The sequence below is a fragment of the Mobula hypostoma genome, chromosome X2, assembly GCF_963921235.1.
Source record: "Mobula hypostoma chromosome X2, sMobHyp1.1, whole genome shotgun sequence".
Classification (NCBI taxonomy): domain Eukaryota; kingdom Metazoa; phylum Chordata; class Chondrichthyes; order Myliobatiformes; family Myliobatidae; genus Mobula; species Mobula hypostoma.
This window is the reverse complement of record NC_086129.1, coordinates 14095857-14118951: the sequence shown is the minus strand read 5'-3', so window position 1 is coordinate 14118951 and position 23095 is coordinate 14095857. Positions and strand designations below refer to the sequence as shown.

The 23095-nt window shown below is 42.1% G+C and overlaps 1 protein-coding gene across 3 annotated transcripts in view; it reads left to right on the top strand.

Moving 5' to 3' along the window:
• Nucleotides 1-23095, top strand: part of snx19b (sorting nexin 19b) — a 193371-nt gene that overhangs the window by 8400 nt on the left and 161876 nt on the right. For all 3 annotated transcript variants that reach the window (XM_063038470.1, XM_063038471.1, XM_063038473.1), the window contains exons 3-5: nucleotides 5912-6012; nucleotides 11637-11753; nucleotides 18028-18158. In XM_063038470.1, the coding sequence (XP_062894540.1) occupies nucleotides 5912-6012; nucleotides 11637-11753; nucleotides 18028-18158 (349 nt within the window). The remainder of the gene's footprint in view (nucleotides 1-5911; nucleotides 6013-11636; nucleotides 11754-18027; nucleotides 18159-23095) is intronic.

Here is a 23095-nt window from a genome sequence, read left to right as displayed (position 1 = left end):
TAAGATGGATTTAAGACCAGCGCTGCTGTACCCTGCACATCTAAGGATTCGCATGTCAGATGGAGCCCTTCGTTTTTTTGATTCTCCATCGGATGCCCAGAGTTATCTGGATCAATTTTCACCTTCAACATCTTAATTGCTATTTTTTTTTAATTATCTCCGTTGATCGGAGGCTGTGAATTGGCTGGTTTTAACTTTTTCGTGCCCTATTTGGGCAGAAAAGTTTATTTTTGATTTCTTAATACGGTTGCTAAACTTTCTTTTTAACTGCGTCATTTCTTTTTTTCCCAGGGGATTCTGGGTGGTTACTTCCTTTTTGTCATCTTACGTATTTCCTGTGTGGCCTTAAATTTTGTAGTTTTTTAAAAATTTTATTTTGTTTTGCTTTTTATAACTAGTTTATGTTAATAATCTTATTTTTTCTTGTTGTTTTGTTTATTCATGGGTTTGGGGTTTATTGTGGTTTTTTTTAATATATATTTTCTGGCTTTTGTTGTGTGTGTATTTTAATTGAGTTACCTTTTTTTTACTTTTTTACTGTTTTACAATTAGCTGATCTTTTTCATATTTATACCTTTTTTTTAGGGAGCGTATACCGGAAGTCATGGGGGTAGTTTTAGCGCTTGCTTCTTTCCGGCGGGTCTGCTTTAGATTTTGCCTTGGAGTCTTGGGGCGGGGGGTGGCGGGAGGGGCTTCATGTTTTAGTTTTTTTCTCTTTGGGCTATATACATTATTGAAGTACTGGTTGCGTCCTTTTTCCCGGTATCTTTTGTATGTTCTGTTTCCTCTCCGGGTTCGTGGGTCGAGCCTATCGTCAATTCCCCTCGATGTGGGTTGACTTTAGGATTTATGGAGTCTATTATTAATTTTGTCTCCTGGAATACTAACGGTCTTAATCATCCTATTAAAAGGAAAAAAGTTTTTAAAGTGTTCCGGAGACTTAAAGCACAAATTTTATTTTTACAAGAGACCCATGTACGGAGGGGGGACAGACTACGTTTTTTTAAATTCTGGAAGGGGCAACAATTTCATTCGAACTCCAGTGCTAAGATTCGAGGCGTCTCTATTTTTATAGATTCCTCAGTTACTTTTATACAACAGGATATTATTTCTGATCCGAATGGTAGATTTTTATTGGTTAGTGGTTTACTATTTAATAAAAAAGTAGTTTTGGTTAATGTTTATGCTCCTAATATGGATTGTCCGGAATTTTATAAATCATTGTTTAATCAGTTTCCGAATTTGAACGAGTTTTCATTGATCTGGGGCGGAGATCTTAATACCTGTTTGTCTCCAGCTTTGGACCGTTCGGCTCCTTTACGGACCTTACCTAATAAATCTGCAACTTTGATTAACTTTTTCCTTTCTGATTCTGGGTCGACGGACATTTGGCGTTTTCTGCATCCTCAGGAAAAAGATTTTTCCTTCTTTTCACATGTTCATCATTCCTATTCAAGAATTGATTATTTTTTTATTGATTCTCGTCTTATTCCTTCAGTGATTAAATGTGATTATGATTCTATAACCATTTCGGATCATGCTCCACTTAAGCTTTCTATTAAAATTATGGCCAATATACAAAATAATAGACAATGGCGTTTTAACTCGCTGTTGCTTCAGGACTCGGACTTTGTTAACTTTATGAATGAACAGATTGAGCTTTTTTTTTACAATTAATCATACAGAGGATATTTCGGTTAACACTCTTTGGGACACTTTTAAAGCCTATATTCGTGGTCAGATTATTTCGTATTCTGCTGCTTTGAGGAAGAAACAGAAGCAGGAGGAGATGGCAATTGTGGACAAGATTAAAGAAATTGATAAGAAATATGTTATGGCTCCTTCTGAGGAGTTATACAAACAAAGAACTGAACTTCAAATGGAACACTGTTTATTACTCTCGTCCTCGATTGTAAACCAATTAAAGAAAACAAGAAGTGAATTTTATGTTCACAGTGACAAAATTGGCAAGCTGCTGGCTAATCAATTGAAATCTAATTATGTTAAATCTCAAATCAATCAGATTTATAACCAAAATGATCGATTGATACTGGATCATGTGGGGATTAATCAAACCTTTTGTGATTTTTATTCTTCTTTATATCAATCAGAGTCTCCTCGAGATTCTAAATATATGAATGATTTTTTAGATAAGTTAGACTTCCCTAAGATTTCACAGGATATGTCTTCTATATTAGATACTTCCATTACTATGGATGAGATTAAGAATGTTATTTTTTCTATGAATCTGGGGAAAGCTCCTGGCCCGGATGGGTTTACCGTTGAATTTTATAAATGTTTTGCTTCTTTATTGATCCCTTGGCTCTGTAGGGTCTTTGAGGCTTCTCTGAAACTTGGTAAACTTCCTGAATCTTTTAATAGAGCGTCAATTTCTTTAATACTAAAGAAGGATAAAGATCCTGCTCAATGTGCATCTTATAGACCAATATCTTTATTAAATGTTGATTCTAAAGTTTTTTCTAAGTTATTACCAAATAGACTAGAAAAAGTACTTCCTTCTATTATTTCGGAAGACCAAACGGGTTTTATTAAAGGTCGTTACTCTTTTTATAATATTCGTACATTGTTAAATATTGTTTATACTCCCTCACAAAATGTTCCTGAGTGTGTTATTTCTTTAGACGCTGAGAAAGCTTTTGATAGAGTAGAATGGCCCTATTTATTTAAGGTGCTTGAAATGTTTAATTTTAGCTTGAAATTTATATCCTGGATTAAACTGTTATATCATTCCCCTGTAGCCTCGGTCCGTACTAACTCTTTAAACTCACCTTTTTTTCCCTCTCTTTCGAGGTACTCGACAAGGCTGTCCTCTTAGTCCCCTATTATTTGATATTGCATTAGAACCTCTTGCAATTGCCATTCGAGAATCTTCAAATATTACTGGGATAACGCGGGGATTAAAGTCCCATAAATTATCACTCTATGCTGATGATTTACTGTTATATATTTCTAATCCTGAGAAATCCATTCCTGCTGTTTTAGAGTTATTAGCACAATTTGGTTTTTTTTCAGGTTATAAATTAAATCTTAGTAAGAGTGAACTCTTTCCGATTAATAAACATCTTCCCTTATATTATAAATTTCCATTTAAATTGATTGATAATTATTTTTCTTATCTTGGGATTAAAATTACTTGTAAATATAAAGATTTATTTAAGATTAACTTTTTACCATTAATAGACCATATTACTCAACTTTCATCTAAATGGTTTCCCTTATATTTAACTTTGATTGGTCGTATTAATGCAGTTAAGATTTTTTTTTGCCAAAATTTTTATATGTGTTTCAGGCATTACCAATTTTTGTTCCAAAATCTTTCTTTGATAAAGTTGACTCTAAAATTTCTTCATTTATTTGGCAGAATAAGAATCCGAGACTGGGTAAAATACATTTACAGAAAGCTAAGAGAGATGGAGGTTTAGCATTACCTAACTTTAGATTCTATTATTGGGCTATTAATATTCGACATATGAAATTTTGGTTACTTGATCAGGATATACTATCTATTCCTAAATGGGTAGCATTGGAACTACAATCTGTTCAGGGTTATACACTTGGCTCTATTTTAGGTTCCTCTCTCCCTTTTGATTCGAAACGCCTTAAGCAGGTCTCTAACCCGATAGTTAAATATGCTTTGCGCATTTGGTTTCAATTCAGAAAATTTTTTGATCTTAATCAATTCGGGTTAGCGATTCCTATTTTAGGTAACATATTTTTTCCTCCCTCTTTTACGGATCGCGCTTTTCAAACTTGGAAGACTAAGGGTATTTTACGGTTTTTGGATTTATTTTTAGATGGTTCCCTTATGTCTTTTGAACAATTATCTAATAAATATAATTTATCAAGAATACATTTTTTTAGATATTTACAAGTTAGAAATTTCCTAAGTACTATACTTTCTTCCTTTCCAATGCTTCCTCCTACATATATTTTAGATTCGATAATTAACCTCAATCCATGTCAGAAAGGTGCATCGGCTATGATTTATAATATTATTATGAAACTTAGGAAAGCTCCATTTGATAAGATTAGGGTAGATTGGGAACAGGAATTGGGGCTTACCATTTCTGTGGATGATTGGGGGCAGATTTTACAATTAGTTAATACTTCCTCTATTTGTGCTAAACATTCCCTAATTCAATTTAAAGTGGTTCATAGAGCACATATGTCCAAAGATAAGTTAGCGCGTTTTTACTCGCATATTAATCCTTTTTGTGATAGATGTTCGGGGCAGATAGCCTCTTTAACTCATATGTTTTGGTCTTGTCCTACTTTGGAAACTTTTTGGAGAGATATTTTTAATATTATTTCTAAGGTATTAAATATAGATATCTCTCCTCACCCTATTACTGCTATCTTTGGACTACCCAAAATTTCTAGTAATCTTTCCCCTTCAGTCCGTAGAATGATCGCATTTCTTACTTTAATGGCGAAAAGATGTATTTTACAACATTGGAAAGAGCTTAATGCTCCAACTACCTTTTTTTGGTTCTCTCAGACGATTTTATGTTTGAATCTGGAGAAAATTAGAAGTAACCTTTATGATTCTTCATTTAAATTTGAACAGATTTGGGGACCTTTTATTCGATATTTTCATTTAATGTAATATATACCCTTCTTGTTTTTTTTTTCACTGTTTTTAATGGAGGTCGGGATTGAGGACGTGATTTTAAGTTTAACTCTGTTTGGTTTCAAGTTAGCCCATTGCTTTGCTTTGCTTTTAGTTAGTTGCACGGTGGGTTTTTTTTGGGGGTTTTTTTTTCTTTTTTTTCCATTGATATATATAAAATTTAGTATACTATTATGTTATCTTGGTTTCTTATGTTTAAATTACATTGTTTGTAGTATTTTTTTTTGGTATTGATACCTTCTGGAATTTTATTATATTTTAACATTGTATTAATGTTTATATGGTTTACCTTTTTGTATACTTATTCAATAAAAAGATTTAAAAAGAAAGGAACCATCCTCCCCTCATGGTCTCCGTCAATACTTCTTGCTGCCTCAGTAAAGCAACCAGAATAATCAAAGACCCCAGGACATTCTCTCTTCTCTCCTCTCCCGTCAGGCAGGAGATACAAAAGCCTGAAAGCACGTACTTCCAGGCTCAAAGACAGCTGCTATCCCACTGTGATCAGACTCTCGAATGGACCTCTGGTACAATGAAGTGGACTCCTGGCCTCACAGCCTACCTCAGAATCAGAGTCAGGTTGAATATCACTGACATGTATGTTGTGAAATTTCTTGTCTTGCGGCAGCAGTACAGTGCAATACACAAAATATGCTATAAATTCCCAGAGGGGAGGAAGCTGTTCCTAAAATGTTGAGTGTGTGTCTTCGAGCTCCTGTACGTCCTCCCAGATGGTAGTAATTGGAAGGGGGCATGTCCTGGATGGTGAAGTTCCTTAATGGTGGATGCTGCCTTTTTGAGGCATGACCTTTTGAAGATGACCTGGATGTTGGGGAAGCTCGTGCCCATGATGGAGCTTTTTCTGATCCTGTGCAGAGGCCCCTCCATACCAACAGGTCAAATTACTTGTTATGATTTTGCACTTTATCGTTTGTTTGCACTGCACTTTTTCATTAGCTTTTACACTTTATTCTGTGTTGTTATTGTTTTTCCCCATTCTACCTCCATACACTGTGTAATGATTTGACCTGTATGAACGGTATGCAAGACAAGGTTTCCACTGTATCTCGTTATATGTGACAGTAATAAACTAATTTCAATACCATCTGCCGCCACAAATGCTGCCTGCCTTGCTGAGTTTCTCCTTGCTGATAATACTTCTAAGACTCAGCTTGAACTACAATGTGCAAAATTGTTGACATTACTTTTGTTGCAGTTTGATTCAGTTTGCCCCAATAACAGATTTTTGCTGTTTCCCAGATGTAAAAGGACCAAAGAAGCTCTTTCCCGATCTGCCATTTGGAAATATGGATAGTGACAAAGTTGAGGCTCGTAAAAGCCTCCTCGAGACATTTCTGAAGGTAGGAACAAGCTAATGCACAGCAGTGTTTTGTCTATGTACGAGAGTTGGTTCTGACTAGACTGTCAGTCTCTATAGAAGCCCTATACCCAGTCTCTCAGAACAATTGCTAATGTTTCATGGTATCTGAGTATAACAGAAATGATGTAGGTGCAGAATTTGCCTTCTCCTCCTCTTCATGAGAATGTGCACTGAGGCTCTAAGTTGGGATCCAGGAGCACTTTAAAATGTCCATTCTAACCAGCTGATTAGCGATGTAGCTGAGTAAAATTCTACAGATGTACTGTGGAGAGCATTAAACTGGTTGCATCACCGTCTGGGGTGGAGGGGCCACTGCACAGGATCGGGAAAAAGCTGCAGAAAGTTGAAAGCTCAGCTAGCTCCATCATGGGCACTGGCCTCACCAGCATTCAGGACACCTTCAAAAGGCGATGCCTCAAAATGGTGGCATCAGTCATGAAGGACCCTTGCCACACAGCAGTGAGACAGATCGGCTAGTTGAATGATGTTGTCGCAACAACCTCACACTCAGAGTCAGTGAGACCAAAGAATTGATTTGGGCCTTCAGGAAGGGGCAGTCGAGAGAATACACATTGAGGTGTCAGCAGTGGAAAGGGAGAGCAGCTTCAAGTTTCTGGGGTTCAGTATCTTCAAGGATCTGTCCTGGGCGCAGCCCATGGACACAATCATAAGACCATAAGAAATAGGAGCAGAATTAGGCCATTCAGCCCATTAATTCTGCCCCACCATTCAATCATGGGCTGATCCAATTCTTCCAGTCATCCCCATCCCCTGCCTTCTCCCCGTACTCTTTGATGCCCTGGCTAATCAAGAACCTATCTATCTCTGCCTTAAATACACCCAATGACTCCAAATACACCTCCACAGCTGCTTGTGGCAACAAATTCCACAGATTTACCACACTCTGACTAAAGTAATTTCTCCGCATCTCAGTTCTAAATGGACGTCCTTCAATCCTGAAGTCGTGCCCTCTTGCCCCAGAATCCCCTACCATGGGAAATAACTTTGCCATATCTAATCTGTTCAGGCCTTTTAACATTCGGAATGTTTCTATGAGATCCCCTCTCATTCTCCTGAACTCCAGGGAATACAGCCCAAGAGCTGCCAAGCGTTCCTCATACGGCAACCCTTTCATTCCTGGAATCATTCTCATAAACCTTCTCTGAACCCTCGCCAATGTCAGTATATCCTTTATCAAATAAGGAGGCCAAAACTGCACACACTACTCCATGTGTGATCTTATGAGTGCCTTGGAGATCCTCAACATTACATCCTTGACATACATCGTAAAAAGCAGCGGTCCCAACACTGACCCCTGTGGAACTCCACTGGTAACCGGCAGCCAGCCAGAATAGGACCCCTTTACTCCCACTCTCTGTTTTCTGCCAACCAGCCAAGGCTCCACCCATGCTGGTAACTTTCCTGTAATTCTATGGGTTCTTATCTTGCTAAGGAGCTTCATGTGCGGCATCTTGTCAAAGGCCTTCTGAAAATCCAAGTACACCACATCTACTGCATCTGCTTTGTCTACCCTGCTTGTAATTTCCTCAAAGAATTGCAGTAGGTTTGTCAGGCAGGATTTTCCTTTCAGAAAACCATGCTGGCTTTGGCCTATCTTGTCAAGTGTCTCTAGGTACCCCGTAATCTCATCCCTAACAATCGATTCCAACAACTTCCCAACCACTGATGTCAGGCTAACAGGTCTATAGTTTCCTTTCTGGTACCTCCCACCCTTCTTAAATAGCGGAGTAACATTTGCAATTTTCCAGTCATCCAGTACAATGCCAGAATCTATCGATTCTTAAAAGGTCATCGTTCGTGCAGCTGCAATCTCCCCAGCTACTTCCTTCAGAATCCAAGGATCCATTCCATCAGGTCCAGGAGATTTATCCACCCTCAGACCATTAAGTTTCCTGAGCACCTTCTCAGTCGTAATTTTCATTGCATATACTTCACTTCCCTGGCACTCTTGAATGTCCGGTATACTGCACACGTCTTCCACTGTGAAGACTGATGCAAAATACGCATTTAGTTCCTCTGCCATCTCTGCATCTCTCGTTATAATATCTCCAGTGTCATATTGTATTGGTCCTATACAGGTTTCCCCTACCATCCGAAGGTAGAGCGTTCCTATGAAACAGTTTGTAAGCCGGAATGTCATAAAGTGAAGAAGCAATTACCATTTATTTATATGGGAAAATTTTGTGAGTGTTCGCAGACCCAAAGGTAACCTACCAAATCATGCCAAATAACACATAAAACCTAAAATAACAGTAACATATAGTAAAAGCAGGAATGATATGATAAATACGCAGCCTATATAAAGTAGAAATACTTTTCCACAATCATTGCCTGAACTGTTCTCCACAGCGAAAATCTCACACAAGCGCCATCGACAAAAACACGGCGCAAGTGCTCTCCAGTAACCTTTAAGCTATGAAGCTGCCAAACCATACCAAATAACACGTAAAAATACACAGCCGATATAAAGTAGAAATATGTATGTACAGTGTAGTATCACTTACCGGAATCGGGAAAGTGCGGAGCACACTGATGATGGTGTGTTAGACTTGTCGGAGTTTGGGTGGGGCAGTGGCCCCCACCCTCCAGGCCGCCGAGCGATACATTGCCGCGAAGCATGCAGGGGTCCAGCGGTAGCCGGGAGGCACACAGCACATCTTTAAGAAAAAAGCCGAAATAAACATGCTAATTAATTAGGTGCTGCCCGGCACGTAATTGTCAGCCCAGATCAGTGCTGATTGTGAATCGGTATCTGTCCGCGGCCTGGGTGTTGGGGTGGTGGAACATTGGGGTGTCATCTCGTCGCCTGTTTCCATTAGAGCAGGCAGCTCATCTTTTCCAATGACTGCCCGCCTCGATATCGAAGGTCCAGGTTCGTCGTCTGCTGTGGCTGATGTGGAAGACTTGCTTGACTGCTGAGCCTCGCACATTTTTCTATCATACAGTTCTTTGTAAGCACTCAACCCATCCTGCAAATATCCCCTAAACCGACGTACCCTTTCAAAATTAAAGTCGTACTTTATCATTACTCATTCGGTTTCGATTGTTATCCTTTCCTCTTCCAATTGCATCAGTTCTTCATCTATCAGTTCTTGGTCATGGGATCCCAAAACCTCTTCAACATCATCTTCGTCAGCTTCCACAAGCCAAACTCACTTAATCCCCACGATCAAAATGCTTAATTATGTCTAGTTTTACGGTAAGTGTAACACCCTTACAAGCTCTTTTAGGCTTTTCCGATACCATAGAACTCATCTTGCAAACGGCTGCTCACAGGCACGTGTTTAAGCAATGCTGGCGAGATTGCAGTTCCGAATCTGGGGGAGAGCGGCTGCTCGGGGCGCTCCTTTTATCGTGCGCTGATTTTTTTTCACGCGCTGCCTTTCTTCGTAACAGTGAAGACACCTGTTAGTGAAAACAGGGTACTAATGTAGGTCTTTCGTAACAGTGAGGTTTCATAAAGCGGACGTTCGAAAAGTGGGGGACACCTGTATCTACCCTCGACTCTCTTTTACCCTTTATATACTTAAAAAAGCTTTTAGTACACTGTATCTTCTTTGACATTAGTTGCCAGCTTCCTTTCATAATTCATCTTTTCCTTCCTAATTACCTTCTTAGTAGTTTCCGTCTGCAAGTTTTTAAAAGTTTCCCAATCGTCCATCTTCCCACTAGCTCTGGCTTTTTTGTAGGCCCTCTGTTTTGTTTCACTTTGGCTCTCACTTCATTTGTCAGCCACGGTAGTATCCTTCTTCCCTTTGAAAATATCTTCTTATATCTGTCTTGCACTTCCCTCATTTTTCGCTGAAACTCCAGCCGTTGCTGCTCTGCTGGCCTTCTTGCGAATGTCCCTTTCCAGTCAGCTTTGGCTGGTTCCCCTCTCATACCATTGTAATTTCCTTTATTCCACTGAAATACCGACACATTGGATTTTATTTTCTCTTCCTCAAATTTCAATGTGAACTTGATCATATTGTGATCACTGTTCCCCAAGAGTTCCTTAACCTTAAGCTCTCTTATCACCTCAGGGTCATGAAGAAGGCGTGCCAGTGGCTCTGCTCCTTTAGGTGTTTGAGGAGATCTGATTTGCCACCAAGGACTTTTGCAAATTCCTGTGGATGTATAGTGGAGAGCGTTCTGACTGGTTGCATCACCCCCTCCAATGCACAAGATTGCAAGAAGCTGCAAAGTGTTGTAGCCTCAGCCAGCTCCATCACAAGCAGAACGCTACCCATTATCAAGGACATCTTCAAGAGGTGGTGTTTTAAGAGGACAGCATTCAAAATTAAGGGCCCTCACCATCCAGGCTGTGCCCCCTTTTCAATACGACCATCAGGGAGGAGGTACAAGAGCCCAAACCTCAATGATTCAGGAACATCATCTTCCCCTCCATCATCAGATCTCTGAACAGTCCACAAACCTATGAACATACCTCATTATTCCTTTGTTTTAAACTATTTATTCTGTAATTTGGGTCTAGAGGACCTGAGTTATAAGGGAACACTGAATAGGATCAGGCTTTATTTCTTAGAACGTAGAAGATAGAGGGGAGATTTGATAGAGGAAGGGGAATGGAGGGCTGTGGTCCAGGTGCAGGTCAATGGGAGTAGGCGATGTAAATGGTTTGGCGCAGACTACATGGGCTGAAGGGCCTGTTTCTGTGCTGTACTTTGTATGACTCTGTGACAAAGGCCTTATATTATTATAAATGGTCATAGTCATAAAAAAAGTACTGCACAGAAACAGGCCCTTCAGCCCATCTGTTGCAAATCAACAAATTTCCAGTCAGTGATGATAAGCCCGATACTGATTTTGACTTTTGTCGTAGTACAAAAAGAGGAGCAATAATAAGAGATCATTTGAAACTTTTACATTGACTCCATTAACAGGAAGATCACTTCTTGCAATTAGCGTTTCAGATTGAAGATCTTATGTTAGGGGTTTGACCTGAAATAGAAACTGGTTTATCTTTCCACGAAGGGCTCAGTTTTTGTAGCAGTTCTGTTTTTCTTTCAGTATAACGAGGGATATGAGAGAGGATTGAAAAGTAGATTTGTTGAGCTTATCGAATTATTATATTGAATGGCAGGGGCAGCACTAGTGTAGCGGCTAATACTTCGCAGTTCTTGCGATGCAGGTTCAATTCCCACCGCTGCTTTAAAGAATTTTTATATTTTCTTCGTGACTGCTTGGGTGCTCCAGTTTCCTCCCACATTCCAAAAATATATGGGTTAATAAGAATTGGTAAGTTGTGGGCATGCTGTATCAGTGCCCAAAGCATGGCAACACTTGTGGGTTGCACTCAACACAGCCTTGGACTGAGGTTGTTGATATAAATGATACATTTCACTCTGGGTGTCAATATATATGTGACAAACAAAGCTCATTATTGCTGGGGTTTCTGCTTCTAATTTTGTATCTAAGTACTGATTCCAGGTGTAATCAAATGACTTATCACAGTTTACTTCTATAAGCTTTCAGTTTTGGAATTGAAACTTAAAGGCTAACTTTCTAATTCTGAGCGTTAATTTGACTCATTATTTTGTTTTCTTCGTGGACTAACAACGTTCTCATATTCTAATGCAGCAACTGTGTGCCATTCCTGAAAGTGCATACTCTGATGAGATGCAGGAGTTCCTGGCCTTAAACACTGATGCCAGAATTGCTTTTGTGAAGAAGTCCTTTGTTTCCAGGATTGATAAGGTAGTGTTGTTTATACTTTTTGGGAAAGTTTTAATTAATCAGCCTCTCTTAAGTTTAAGATTAAGTTCAAATTTAATTGTCATTCAAACATATATGAAAACCCATGAATACAGCCAAGTGAAACAATGTTACACTGGGGCCAAGGTGCAAACCACAGTACCAACAGTCATACACATCACAAGGCACATATAAGGTAGCAGTAAAGTACAGTCAGAAGAAAATATACTCCTTGGGTCCATGAATGCTGCAGCATCATGGCACCGACTCTGCCTCTGTCCTGGATGACAGCAAACAGGCAGCACCACAGCTTGAGGCCTAGTCCTCATGACCAAGGCCACTCAGTTCCCCTGCTGTGTGCCAATAAACCAGTGAACTGGCCTTGCAGCATTCCACCTTACCAGTGTCCAGCAGGGTCTTGCGATCACAAGAAAAGTGACTAAGACAATCATTAGCTGTGACACTGCTCGCCACTTTTGTGCACCGACTCCGACGCCTCTCTGTCACAGGCAGCAACATGGTCTGCACCAAGTCCAGCTCCTTCACTTTATTTACCAATGAGCAACTCGCTAATGAAGTAGACCAGCAGTTCTTTATGTTGGTGATGTCCAGCAGAGTCTTGTAATCATAAAAAAAATACATTTGAAATAGACAGTAGCTCCTTTGCTTGGCCCCGTGGAAGAGCGCGCCCTCTTGCTGCTCATATTCAAAGCTGATATTACCTAGTGACAGCTATACATATTCCTTTAGCTAAAAAATGGGAGTTAAGGGTCGAAATGCACTTGTTTTTTTTCCTGCTGCGTTCACTGTTGAGAAGGTTAGAACTTTGCTACCAGCACACAGGAGTCATAGTCAGAAGCAAGATCAAGAGTAGCGCTGTAGCACAGCTTCAGTGACCCAGGTTTCATCTGGTGTTCTCTAGTGATTTTTGTATTCTGTCCCTATGGATACGTGGTTTCACCCCGTGCCCCATTTTTTTCTCCACATCCCAGAGTTATGCTGCTTTATAGTTAGCCCAAATATATGTGGCTGAACCTGTGGAACTCATTGCCACAGACTTCTGAGAGGCCAAGTCATTGGATATATTTAAAGCGGAGGTTGATAGGTTGTTGATTAGTAGGGGCATCAAAGTTTATGGGAAGAAGGCAGGAGAATGGGGTTGAGAGGGATAATAAATCAGCCATGATGGAATGGTGGATGAGACTCGATAGGCTGAATGGCCTAATTCTGCTCCTGTGTATTATGAATGGAGGGTGGGATGTGAGAAACTAGCTTACAGGGAAATAAGTGAGGGGAATGGGATTGCAGTGTGAGCTAGCATAGGTTTGATGGACCAAATGGCCTTCTATGTCATATGGAAATAACAAGCGTGTTGGAAGTCAGATGCTGCCCTGCCTGTGGATCCCCTTGTGCATCAGGGATGGAGCACTGATGACCAGAACTGAGCTGCAGATAGTCCTGCCAGATTTACAGTGAGGATGGCAGACATGTATAACAGCCTCATGTGAATGTCATCGCACACTTCGATTGGTTACCTAGTTTTCCTTACTTTATTTCAGTTTTAGTTTAGGTAGTGAAGTAGGTAGCGTAACACTTTGTAGCACCAACAATTGGAGTTTGATTCGTGCTTGGGTCTGCAAGGAGCTTGTACGTTCTCCCTGTGACTGTGTAAGTTTCCTCTGGGTGCTCTGGTCTCGTCCCACATTCCAAAAATGTATGGGTCAATAAGAATTGGTAAGTTGCAGGCATACTGACGTAGGTCCTGCTGTAGGGGCTAGGCCCAAAACCTCGACTGTACTCTTCTCCGTAGATGCTGCCTGGCCTGCTGAGTTCCTCCAGCATTTTGTGTGTGTTGCTTAGATTTCCAGCATCTGCAGATTGTCTCTTGTTTGTGATTGTGGAACTGTGTTCTTGTTTATTCTTTCTTTCTGCACAGCTTCCTTAGACTCTCAGCTCTTCACAACTTTGTCAGTCGGCTCTAGATTGGCTGAGGCCTTCCTCTTACTATTTTGGGCTTTCTTCCACTGTTTCATGAGCTGTCTCCTTTCTCGAACCAGTTGCTCGATCTCCTTCTGCCTGCTGGCGGTGATGTTGCCTTTCAGCTCTTTCTTGCGTTGACTCCAAACTGCTCTTTCCCGTAGCAGTAGCTGATGTCTCCCATTGCATCCAACTTCTTTTCTGTTGTTCCTTTTAATTGCTGCAAAATTTTCATTAAGTCATTGTTGATCGTTTCCCACTTTTTTTATCTGCAGTTTTGGGCAACTTAGCGAGTGGTCTGTGCCCTCTGATCTTTCTCTCCTCAGGACGTGTTGGTGGTTGGGTGGGTCCCTCAGCTCGGATTTCTGTGCTAACCTCCTCAGTGACAAGGATGCTGATGCTCTGCGAACTTTGGTTTGTGTCCGGTCACTGCACTTCACTCAGCATAGTTGATTGACTTCACAAGAAGTACTGGTCAAAGTGAGGCCCCTGGCCCTGCTCCGTCAAGAACCGTTTCCTCCCTTGATGGATATTCAACCCTTTTTCTGATGTAACCTTCTCCTACCCACAGATGCATACCTGACACTTGTGTCCCACTACTGCTGCTGGTGTTTTGGTGATCTCTTGTGCAGTACTCTCTTTATTCATGGTAGATTCCACTCCTAGGTCTGTAGCCATGTTATCAGTCATTCGGCGAATTTGTGCCCACAGTCTTGCAAGCTTTACGGGTATCTTCCTTTGCTGCCTTTTCTTAGCCATTAAAGGGTGCCTCCAACATGCTGAAACAGCATTGAGGACAGTCGCCATGGGTAGCTAGCCCATGACTGTCCCATTGGGGTCTATTCCCTCCTGTCAGCTGTCTTTTCATGCTGTTACAAGGCATTGAACACTTATTCTCAGATAAGTAAGAACTGTACAAAGGCCATTGACAGTCTGTCAAAGGGCCATCAGGGATTTTCATAGATGGAACATCAGGATTTGCAGGCTGAGGTGTAGTTGTGGCTTGAGTGTGACTGCATCTCGTGAGTAGTCTTCTGCAGCCAAGCATCCCACTTGATCAGTCCCGCAAGACTACCAAGTAAACGTGGCAATGGAAACACAAAGAAACAGGCACTGGGGCCGCTAATCTCATAATCCAGGCTATGCTCTTCCATCATCAAGGACCCCAGGCTATGCTTTTCTATCATCAGGATCCCCACCATCCAGACCATGCTCTTTTTTTGCTGCTGCCATCAGGATGAATGTACAGGAGCCTCAGGAGCCACACCACTAGATTCAGGAACAGTTATTACCCCTCAACCATCAGGCTCTTGAACCAGAGGGAATAACTTCACTCACCCCAACACTGAACTGATTCCACAATCTATTGACTCACTTTCAAGAACTCTTCATCTCATGTTCTCAATATCTATTGCTTATTTATTATTATTATTTTTGTGCTGTACTTATCTATCACTTGAGACAATAGTACCTAGGAGCAGAATTAGGCCATTAGGCTGTCGAGTCCGCTCTGCCATTCCGTCATGGCTGATTTATTATCCTTCTCGACCCCATTCTCCTACCTCATTTCTGTAAACTGTCACACCTTGATTAATCAAGAGCCTATCAACCTTAAATATACCCAATGACTTGGCCTGCGCAGCTGTCTGTGCCAATGTACCCACTGGCTAAAGTAATTTTTCCTCATCTCTGTTCTAAAGGGACGTTCATCGACAAACCCCATTTCCAGAAAAGTTGGGATATTTTCCAAAATGCAATAAAAACAAAAATCTGTGATATGTTAATTCACGTGAACCTTTATTTAACTGACAAAAGTACAAAGAAAAGAATTTCAATAGTCTTACTGACCAATTTAATTGTATTTTGTAAACATACACAAATTTAGAATTTGATGGCTGCAACACACTCAACAAAAGTTGGGACAGAGGCATGTTTACCATTGTGTTACATCACCTTTTAATAATACTTTTTAATCGTTTTGGAACTGAGAATACTAATTGTAGTAGATTTGCAATTGGAAATTTTGTCCATTCTTGCTTGATATAAGACTTCAGCTGCTCAACAGTCCATGGTCTCCGTTGTCTGATTCTCCTCTTCGTGATGCGCCATTGATTTTCAGAGTCAATGGTACCTTCACATACATGCAACTCACCCATGCCGTGGGCACTGATGCACCTAGTACACATAGTGCACATAGAATAGTACAGCACAGTACAGGCCCTTCGGCCCACAATGTTGTGCCGACCCTTAAACCCGGCCTTGCATATAACCCCCCACCTTAAATTCCTCTATATACCTGTCCAGTAGTCTCTTAAATTTCACTGCCTTCACCGCTGACTCAGACAGTGCATTCCACGCACCAGCTGCCCCTCCACACTACCAAGTATCCTGCCATTTACTTTGTACTCTGCCTTGGAGTTTGTCCTTCCAAAGTGTACCACCTCACACTTCTCCGGGTTGAACTCCATCTGCTACTGCTCAGCCCACTTCTGCATCCTATCAATGTGTCTCTGCAATCTTCAACAATCCTCTACACTATCCACAACACCACCAATCTTTGTGTCATCTGCAAACTTGCCAACCCACCCTTCTACCCCCACATCCAGGTCATAGATAAAAATCACAAAAAGTAGAGATCCCAGAACCGATCCTTGTGGGACACCACTAGTCACAACCCTCCAATCCGAATGTACTCCCTCCACCACGATCCTCTGCCTTCTGCAGGCAAGCCAATTCTGAATCTACCTGGCCAAACTTCCCTGGATCCCATGCCTTCTGACTTTCTGAATAAGCCTACCGTGTGGAACCTTGTCAATGCCTTACTAAAATCCACGTTGGTCACACCCAGTGCACTACCCTCATCTATATGCCTGGTCACCTCCTCAAAGAACTCTATCAGGCTTGTTAGACACGATCTGCCCTTCACAAAGCCATGCTGACTGTCCCTGATCAGACCATGATTCTCTAAATGCCCATAGATCCTATCTCTAAGAATCTTTTCCAGCAGCTTTCCCACCACAGACGTAAGGCTCACTGGTCTATAATTATCCGGACTATCCCTACTACCTTTTTTGAACAAGGGGACAGCATTCGCCTCCCTCCAATCCTCCGGTACCATCCCCGTGCACAACGAGGGCATAAAGGTCCTAGCCAGAGGCTCAGCAATCTCTTCCCTCGCCTCATGGAGTAGCCTGGGGAATATTCCGTCAGGCCCCGGGGACTTATCCATCCTAATGTATTTTAACAATTCCAACACCTCCTCTCCCTTAATATCAACATGCTCCAGAACATCAACCTCACTCATATTGTCCTCACCTTCATCAAGTTCCCTCTCATTGGTGAATAGCGAAGAAAAGTATTCATTGAGGACCTTGCTCACTTCCACAGCCTCCAGGCTCATCTTCCCACCTTTATCTCTAATCGGTCCTACCTTCACTCCTGTCATCCTTTTGTTCTTCACATAATTGAAGAATGCCTTGGGGTTTTCCTTTACCCTACTCACTAAGGCTTTCTCATGCCCCCTTCTTGCTCTTCTCAGCCCCTTCTTAAGGTCCTTTCTTGCTTCCTTATATTCCTCAATAGACCCATCTGATCTTTGCTTCTTAAACCTCATGTATGCTGCCTTCTTCTTCCTGACTAGATTTTCCACCTCACTTGTCACCCATGGTTCCTTCACCCTACCATTCTTTATCTTCCTCACCGGGACAAATTTATCCCTAACATACTGCAAGAGATCTCTAAACATCGACCACATGTCCATAGTACATTTCCCTGCAAGAACATCATCCCAATTCACACCCGCAAGTTCTAGCCTTATAGCCTCATAATTTGCCCTTCCCCAATTAAAAATGTTCCTGTCCGCTTTGATTCTATCCTTTTCCATGATAATGCTAAAGGCCAGGGAGTGGTGGTCACTGTCCCCCAGATGCTCACCCACTGAGAGATCTGTGATCTGACCCAGTTCATTACCTAGTACTAGATCTAGTATGGCATTCCCCCGGTCGGCCTGTCAACATACTGTGACAGGAATCCATCCTGGACATACTTAACAAACTCTGCCCTGTCTAAACCCTTGGAACTAATCAGATGCCAATCAATATTAGGGAAGTTAAAGTCACCCATGATAACAACCCTGTTATTTTTGCACCTTTCCAAAATCTGCCTCCCAATCTGTTCCTCGGTATCTCTGCTGCTACCAGGGGGCCTATAGAATACCCCCAATAGAGTAACTGCTCCCTTCCTGTTCCTGACTTCCACCCATACTGACTCAACATACTAACATGAGCTGCTTTTCCTACAGATTGTTGTTGGTGCAATTGTAGATACATTGAAGACCGCATTCCCTCGAATAGAACCCCAAAGTCCGACGGAGGAACTGGGAGAATGTGATGTAGATGGAAAGACTCAAGGAGATGGAAAGAAAGCTACCAAGTAGGTACCTGTAAAACACAATAAAGGCTTTTTAGTCTTTGAAATCTTTTATTACATAAAGATGAAGTGCCCTCTTCTCATTACTGCTATCAGGGAGGAGGAGGAGGTGGTGGTGGAGGTACAGGAGCCTGATGACACACATTCAATGATTCAGGAACAGTTTCTTTCCCTCTGCCATCAGATTTCTGAATGAACAATGATCCCGTGAACGCTACCTCGCTGTTTTTCAGTAAAATAAAATATATTTTTATATATATGAATAATAGTTTTGAAAAATTATGTAATGCAGTGTATTTCTGCCACAAAGCCAGGAAACTAAACCTGGTTGTCACTGAGTTTTTATTTCTTATTGTTCGTAAAGACCATAAGATATAGGAGCAGAAGTAGGCCATTTGGCCCTTTGAATCATGGGCTGATCCAATTCTTCCAGTCATCTCCACTCCCCTGCCTTCACCCCATACCCTTTGATGCCCTGGCTAATCAAGATCCTATCTATCTCTGCCTTAAATGCACTCAATAACTTGGCTTCCACAGCCACTCGTGGCAACGAATTCCACAGATTTACCACCCTCTGACTAAAGTAATTTCTCCGCATCTCTTCTAAATGGACGTCCTTCAAAACTGAAGTCGTGCCTTCTTGTCCGAGACTCCCCCCTATCATGGGAAATAACTTTGCCATATCTAATCTGTTCAGGCCTTTTAACATTTAGAATATTTCTATGAGATCCCCCCCTCTTTCTCCAGAACTCCAGGGAATACAGCCCAAGAGCTGCCAGACGTTCCTCATACGGTAACCCTCTCCTTCCTGGAATCATTCTCGGGAATCTTCACAGAACCCTCTCCAATGTCAGTATATCCTTTCTAAAATAAGGAACCCAAAACTGCACACAATACTCCAAGTGTGATCTCACGAGTGCCTTGTAGAGCCTCAACATCACATCCCTGCTTTTATATTCTATACATCTAGAAATGAATGCCTGCATTGCATTTGCCTTCTTCACCACTGACTCACCCTGGAGGTTAACCTTCAGGGTATCCTGCGCTAGGACTCCCAAGTCCCTTTGCATCTCTGCATTTTGAATTCTGTCCTCATCTAAATAATAGAGTGCCCATTTATTTCTTCCACCAAAGTGCATGGCCATGCACTTTCCAACATTGTATTTCATTTGCCACTTCTTTGCCCATTCACTTAAACTATCAAAGTCTCTCTGCAGCCTCTCTGTTTCCTCAACACTACCTGCTCATCCACTTATCTTTGTATCATCGGGAAATGTAGCCACAAATCCATTAATCCCATGGTCCAAATCTTTGACATACATTGTAAAAAACAGTGGTCCCAACACCAACCCCTGTGGAACATCACTGGTAACTGGCAGCCAAGCAGAATAGGGCCCTTTATTCCCACTTTCTGTTTTCTGCCGATTAGCCAATGCTCCACCCATGCTTGTAACTTCCCTGTAATTCCATGGGCTCTTATCTTGTTAAGCAGCCTCATGTGCGGCACCTTGTCAAAGGCCTTCTGAAAATCCAAATACACAACATCCACTGCATCTCCTTTGTCTACCCTGCTTGTAATTTCCTCAAAAAATTGCAGTAGGTTAGTCAGGCAGGATTTTCCTTTCAGGAAACTACAAACATTTGTATGCTGGCTTTGGCCTATCTTGTCATGTGCCTCCGGGTACTCTGTAATCTCATCCCTAACAATCGATTCCAACAATTTCCCAACCACTGATGTCAGGCTAACACGTCTACAGTTTCCTTTCTGCTGCCTCCCCACCCTTCTTAAATAGCGGAGTAGCATTTGCAATTTTCTAGTCATCCAGTACAATGCCAGAATCTATCGATTCTTGAAAGGTCATCGTTCGTGCAGCTGCAATCTCTCCAGGTCCAGGAGATTTATCCACCCTCAGACCATTTAGCTTCCTGAGCACCTTCTCAGTTGTAATTTTTACTGCACATACTTCACTTCCCTGACACTCTTGAATGTCCGGGATACTGCACACGTCTTCCACTGTGAAGACTTGTGCAAAATACACATTCAGTTCCTCTGCTATTTCTGCGTCTCTCATTACAATATTTCCAGCGTCATTTTCTATTGGGCCTATATCTACCCTCAACTCTCTTTTACCCTTATATACTTAAAAAAGCTTTTAGTATCTTCTTTGATATTAGTTGCTAGCTTCCTTTCATAATTCATCTTTTCCTTCCTAATGATCTTAGTTTCCTTCTGCAAGTTTTTAAAAGCTTCCCAACCCTTTATCTTCCCACTGGCTTTGGCTTCCTTGTATGACCTCTCTTTTGCTTTTACTTTGGCTTGTCACTTGTCAGTCACAGTAGTATCCTTCTTCCATTCGAAAATTTCTTCTTATTTGGAATATTTTGCACTTCTCTCATTTTTCACAGAAACTCCAGCCATTGCTGCTCTGCTGTCATTCCTGCTCATGTCCCTTTCCAGTCAACTTTGGCCTTTTCCCCTCTCATGCCATTGTAATTTATTTCCTTTATTCCACTGAAATACAGACACACTGGAATTTAGTTTCTCCTTCTCAAATTTCAGTGTGAACTCGATCATAATTGTGATCACTGTTCCCTAAGGGTTCCTTAACCTTAAGCTCTCTTATTACCTCCGGATCATTGCACAACACCCAATCCAGCACAGCCGATCCCCTAGTGGGCTCAACAACAAGCTGTTCTAAAAAGCCATCCCTAAGATGTTCTATAAATTCTCTCTCTTGAGGTCCAGTACTGGCCTGGTTTTCCCAATCCACTTTCATGTTAAAATCCCCAACGATGATCATGACATTGCCCTTCTGACACGCCTTTTCTATCGCATGCTGTAATTTGTAATCCAGGTCCCAGCTGCTCTTTGGAGGTCTGTATACAACTGCCATTATCCTTTTACCCTCGCCATTTCTTAACTCAACACATCATAGAGACCCTACACCTTCCCATCCTGTCATCCCTTTCTAATGATTTAATGTTAGTTCTTACACACAGAGCCACACCACCTCTTCTGCTTACTAACCTATCTTTCCGATACACCATATATTCTTGGATGTTCAGCTCCCAACGGCAGCCATACTTTAGCCAAGTTTCAGAGATGGCCATAAGGTCATACAAGCCAATCTCTTGCTGACTTTCAAGATCGTCCACCATAAGCTGCATGCATTGGAATATATCACTTTTTGTTACTTTCTGTTTTAACTGCACCATGCCTCTATTGCCCCGTAAATCATTCCACTGGCTGTGATTATTCCCTATCTCCTGCCTGTCCTTTCTATCATCTCTGTTGCACGCTATCTTTGATTTATTTCTGTTTTCCCCTTCTTCAGCCCTGTCACTCCAGTTCCTATCCCCCTGCCAAATTAGTTTAAACCCTCCCTGACAGCTGTATTAAACCTGCATGCTAGGATATTGGACCCCTTTGGGTTCAGTTGTAACCCGTTCTTTTTGTACAGGTCGTACCTCCCCCAGAAGAGGCCCCAATGATCCAGGAACACGTAGCCCTGCCCCCTACACCAGTCTCTCAGCCACACATGCCTGATCATGCTATTCTTACGCTCGTTAGCGCGTGGCACAGGCAGCAATCCTGAGATTACTACCCTGGAGGTCCTGCTTTTCAGCTTCCTACCTAACTCCCTGAATTCTCTCTTCAGGACCTCCTCCCTTTTCCTACTTATGTCATTGGTACCAACGCGTACCAAGACCTCTAGCTGTTCACCCTCTACCTTCAGAATATTCTGCACCCGATCCGAGACATTCCATACCCTGGCACCTGGGAGGCAACACACCATGTGGGAATCTCTATCAGGCTGACAGAATCTCCTGTCTGTTCCTCTCACTATGGAATCCCCTACGACTACCGCATTCCTCATCTTCCTCTTTCCCTTCTGCACCACGGAACCTGACTCAGTGCTAGAGACCAGATCGCCGTGGTCGTCCTCTGTCAGGTCACCCCCCTCCCCCCACAATGGCATCCAATGTGAGGTAACGATGCTGAGGGTTATGGCCACAGGGGTGCTCTCTACTATCTGAGCTCTTCCCTTCCCTGACAGTCACCCACTTGTCTAACTCCTGCAGTCTCGGGGTGACTAATTCCCTGTAGCTCCTATCTATCTCCTGTTCACTTTCCCTATTAAGCTGTAGGCCACCAAGCCGCGGCTCCAGATCCCTAACACGGTCTCTCAGGAGCTGCATCTCGGTGCACCTGGCGCAGATGTGGCCATCAGGGAGACTGGAAGGTTCCCAGGATTCCCACATTCGACACCCAGAGCAAAGTACTAACCCTACAGACATGCTCTCTATTCCTCAAAAAGTTCAAGGAAAAAAATGAAATCCACTTACCCACTTACCTTGCCGAAGCCCAAATGAGCCAAAGCCGTACTGCTTTGAGTCAGAACACTACGTTTATGACTGCTCAAGAGACAAAACAGAAAACAGTTCTACTTTAGTACATGAGGTACAAGTGAATTTCCATTTGACACTTCACAACTCTAAGGTTCAATCACTTTCTCTGTGATTCCCTTATCCGTTTGTCCCTGCTCCCTGCAATAAGCACAAGTACTATACCTGCCCATTCACCTTACCCTCACCACCGTTCAGGGCCCCAAACAGTCCTTCCAAGTGAGGCAACACTCCACTGGTGAATCTTTTGGGATCACCTATTCTACCTGGCATTCCTGGTGTGGCCTCCTCTGAATCGTGAGACCCGAAGTAGATTGTAGGACTGCTTTGTCAAACACCTCAGCTCTATCTGCAACATGAGGGTTTCCTGGTGGCCAGCCATTTTAATTCCATTCCCTATTCCGAATCCAACATGTTTGTCTATGGCCTCCTCTATTGCCATGGTGAGGCCACTCTCAGGTCGATGCAGCAACAGCTCATATTCTCTTTGGGTAGCCTCCAATCTTATGGCATGAACATTGATTTCTCCTTCC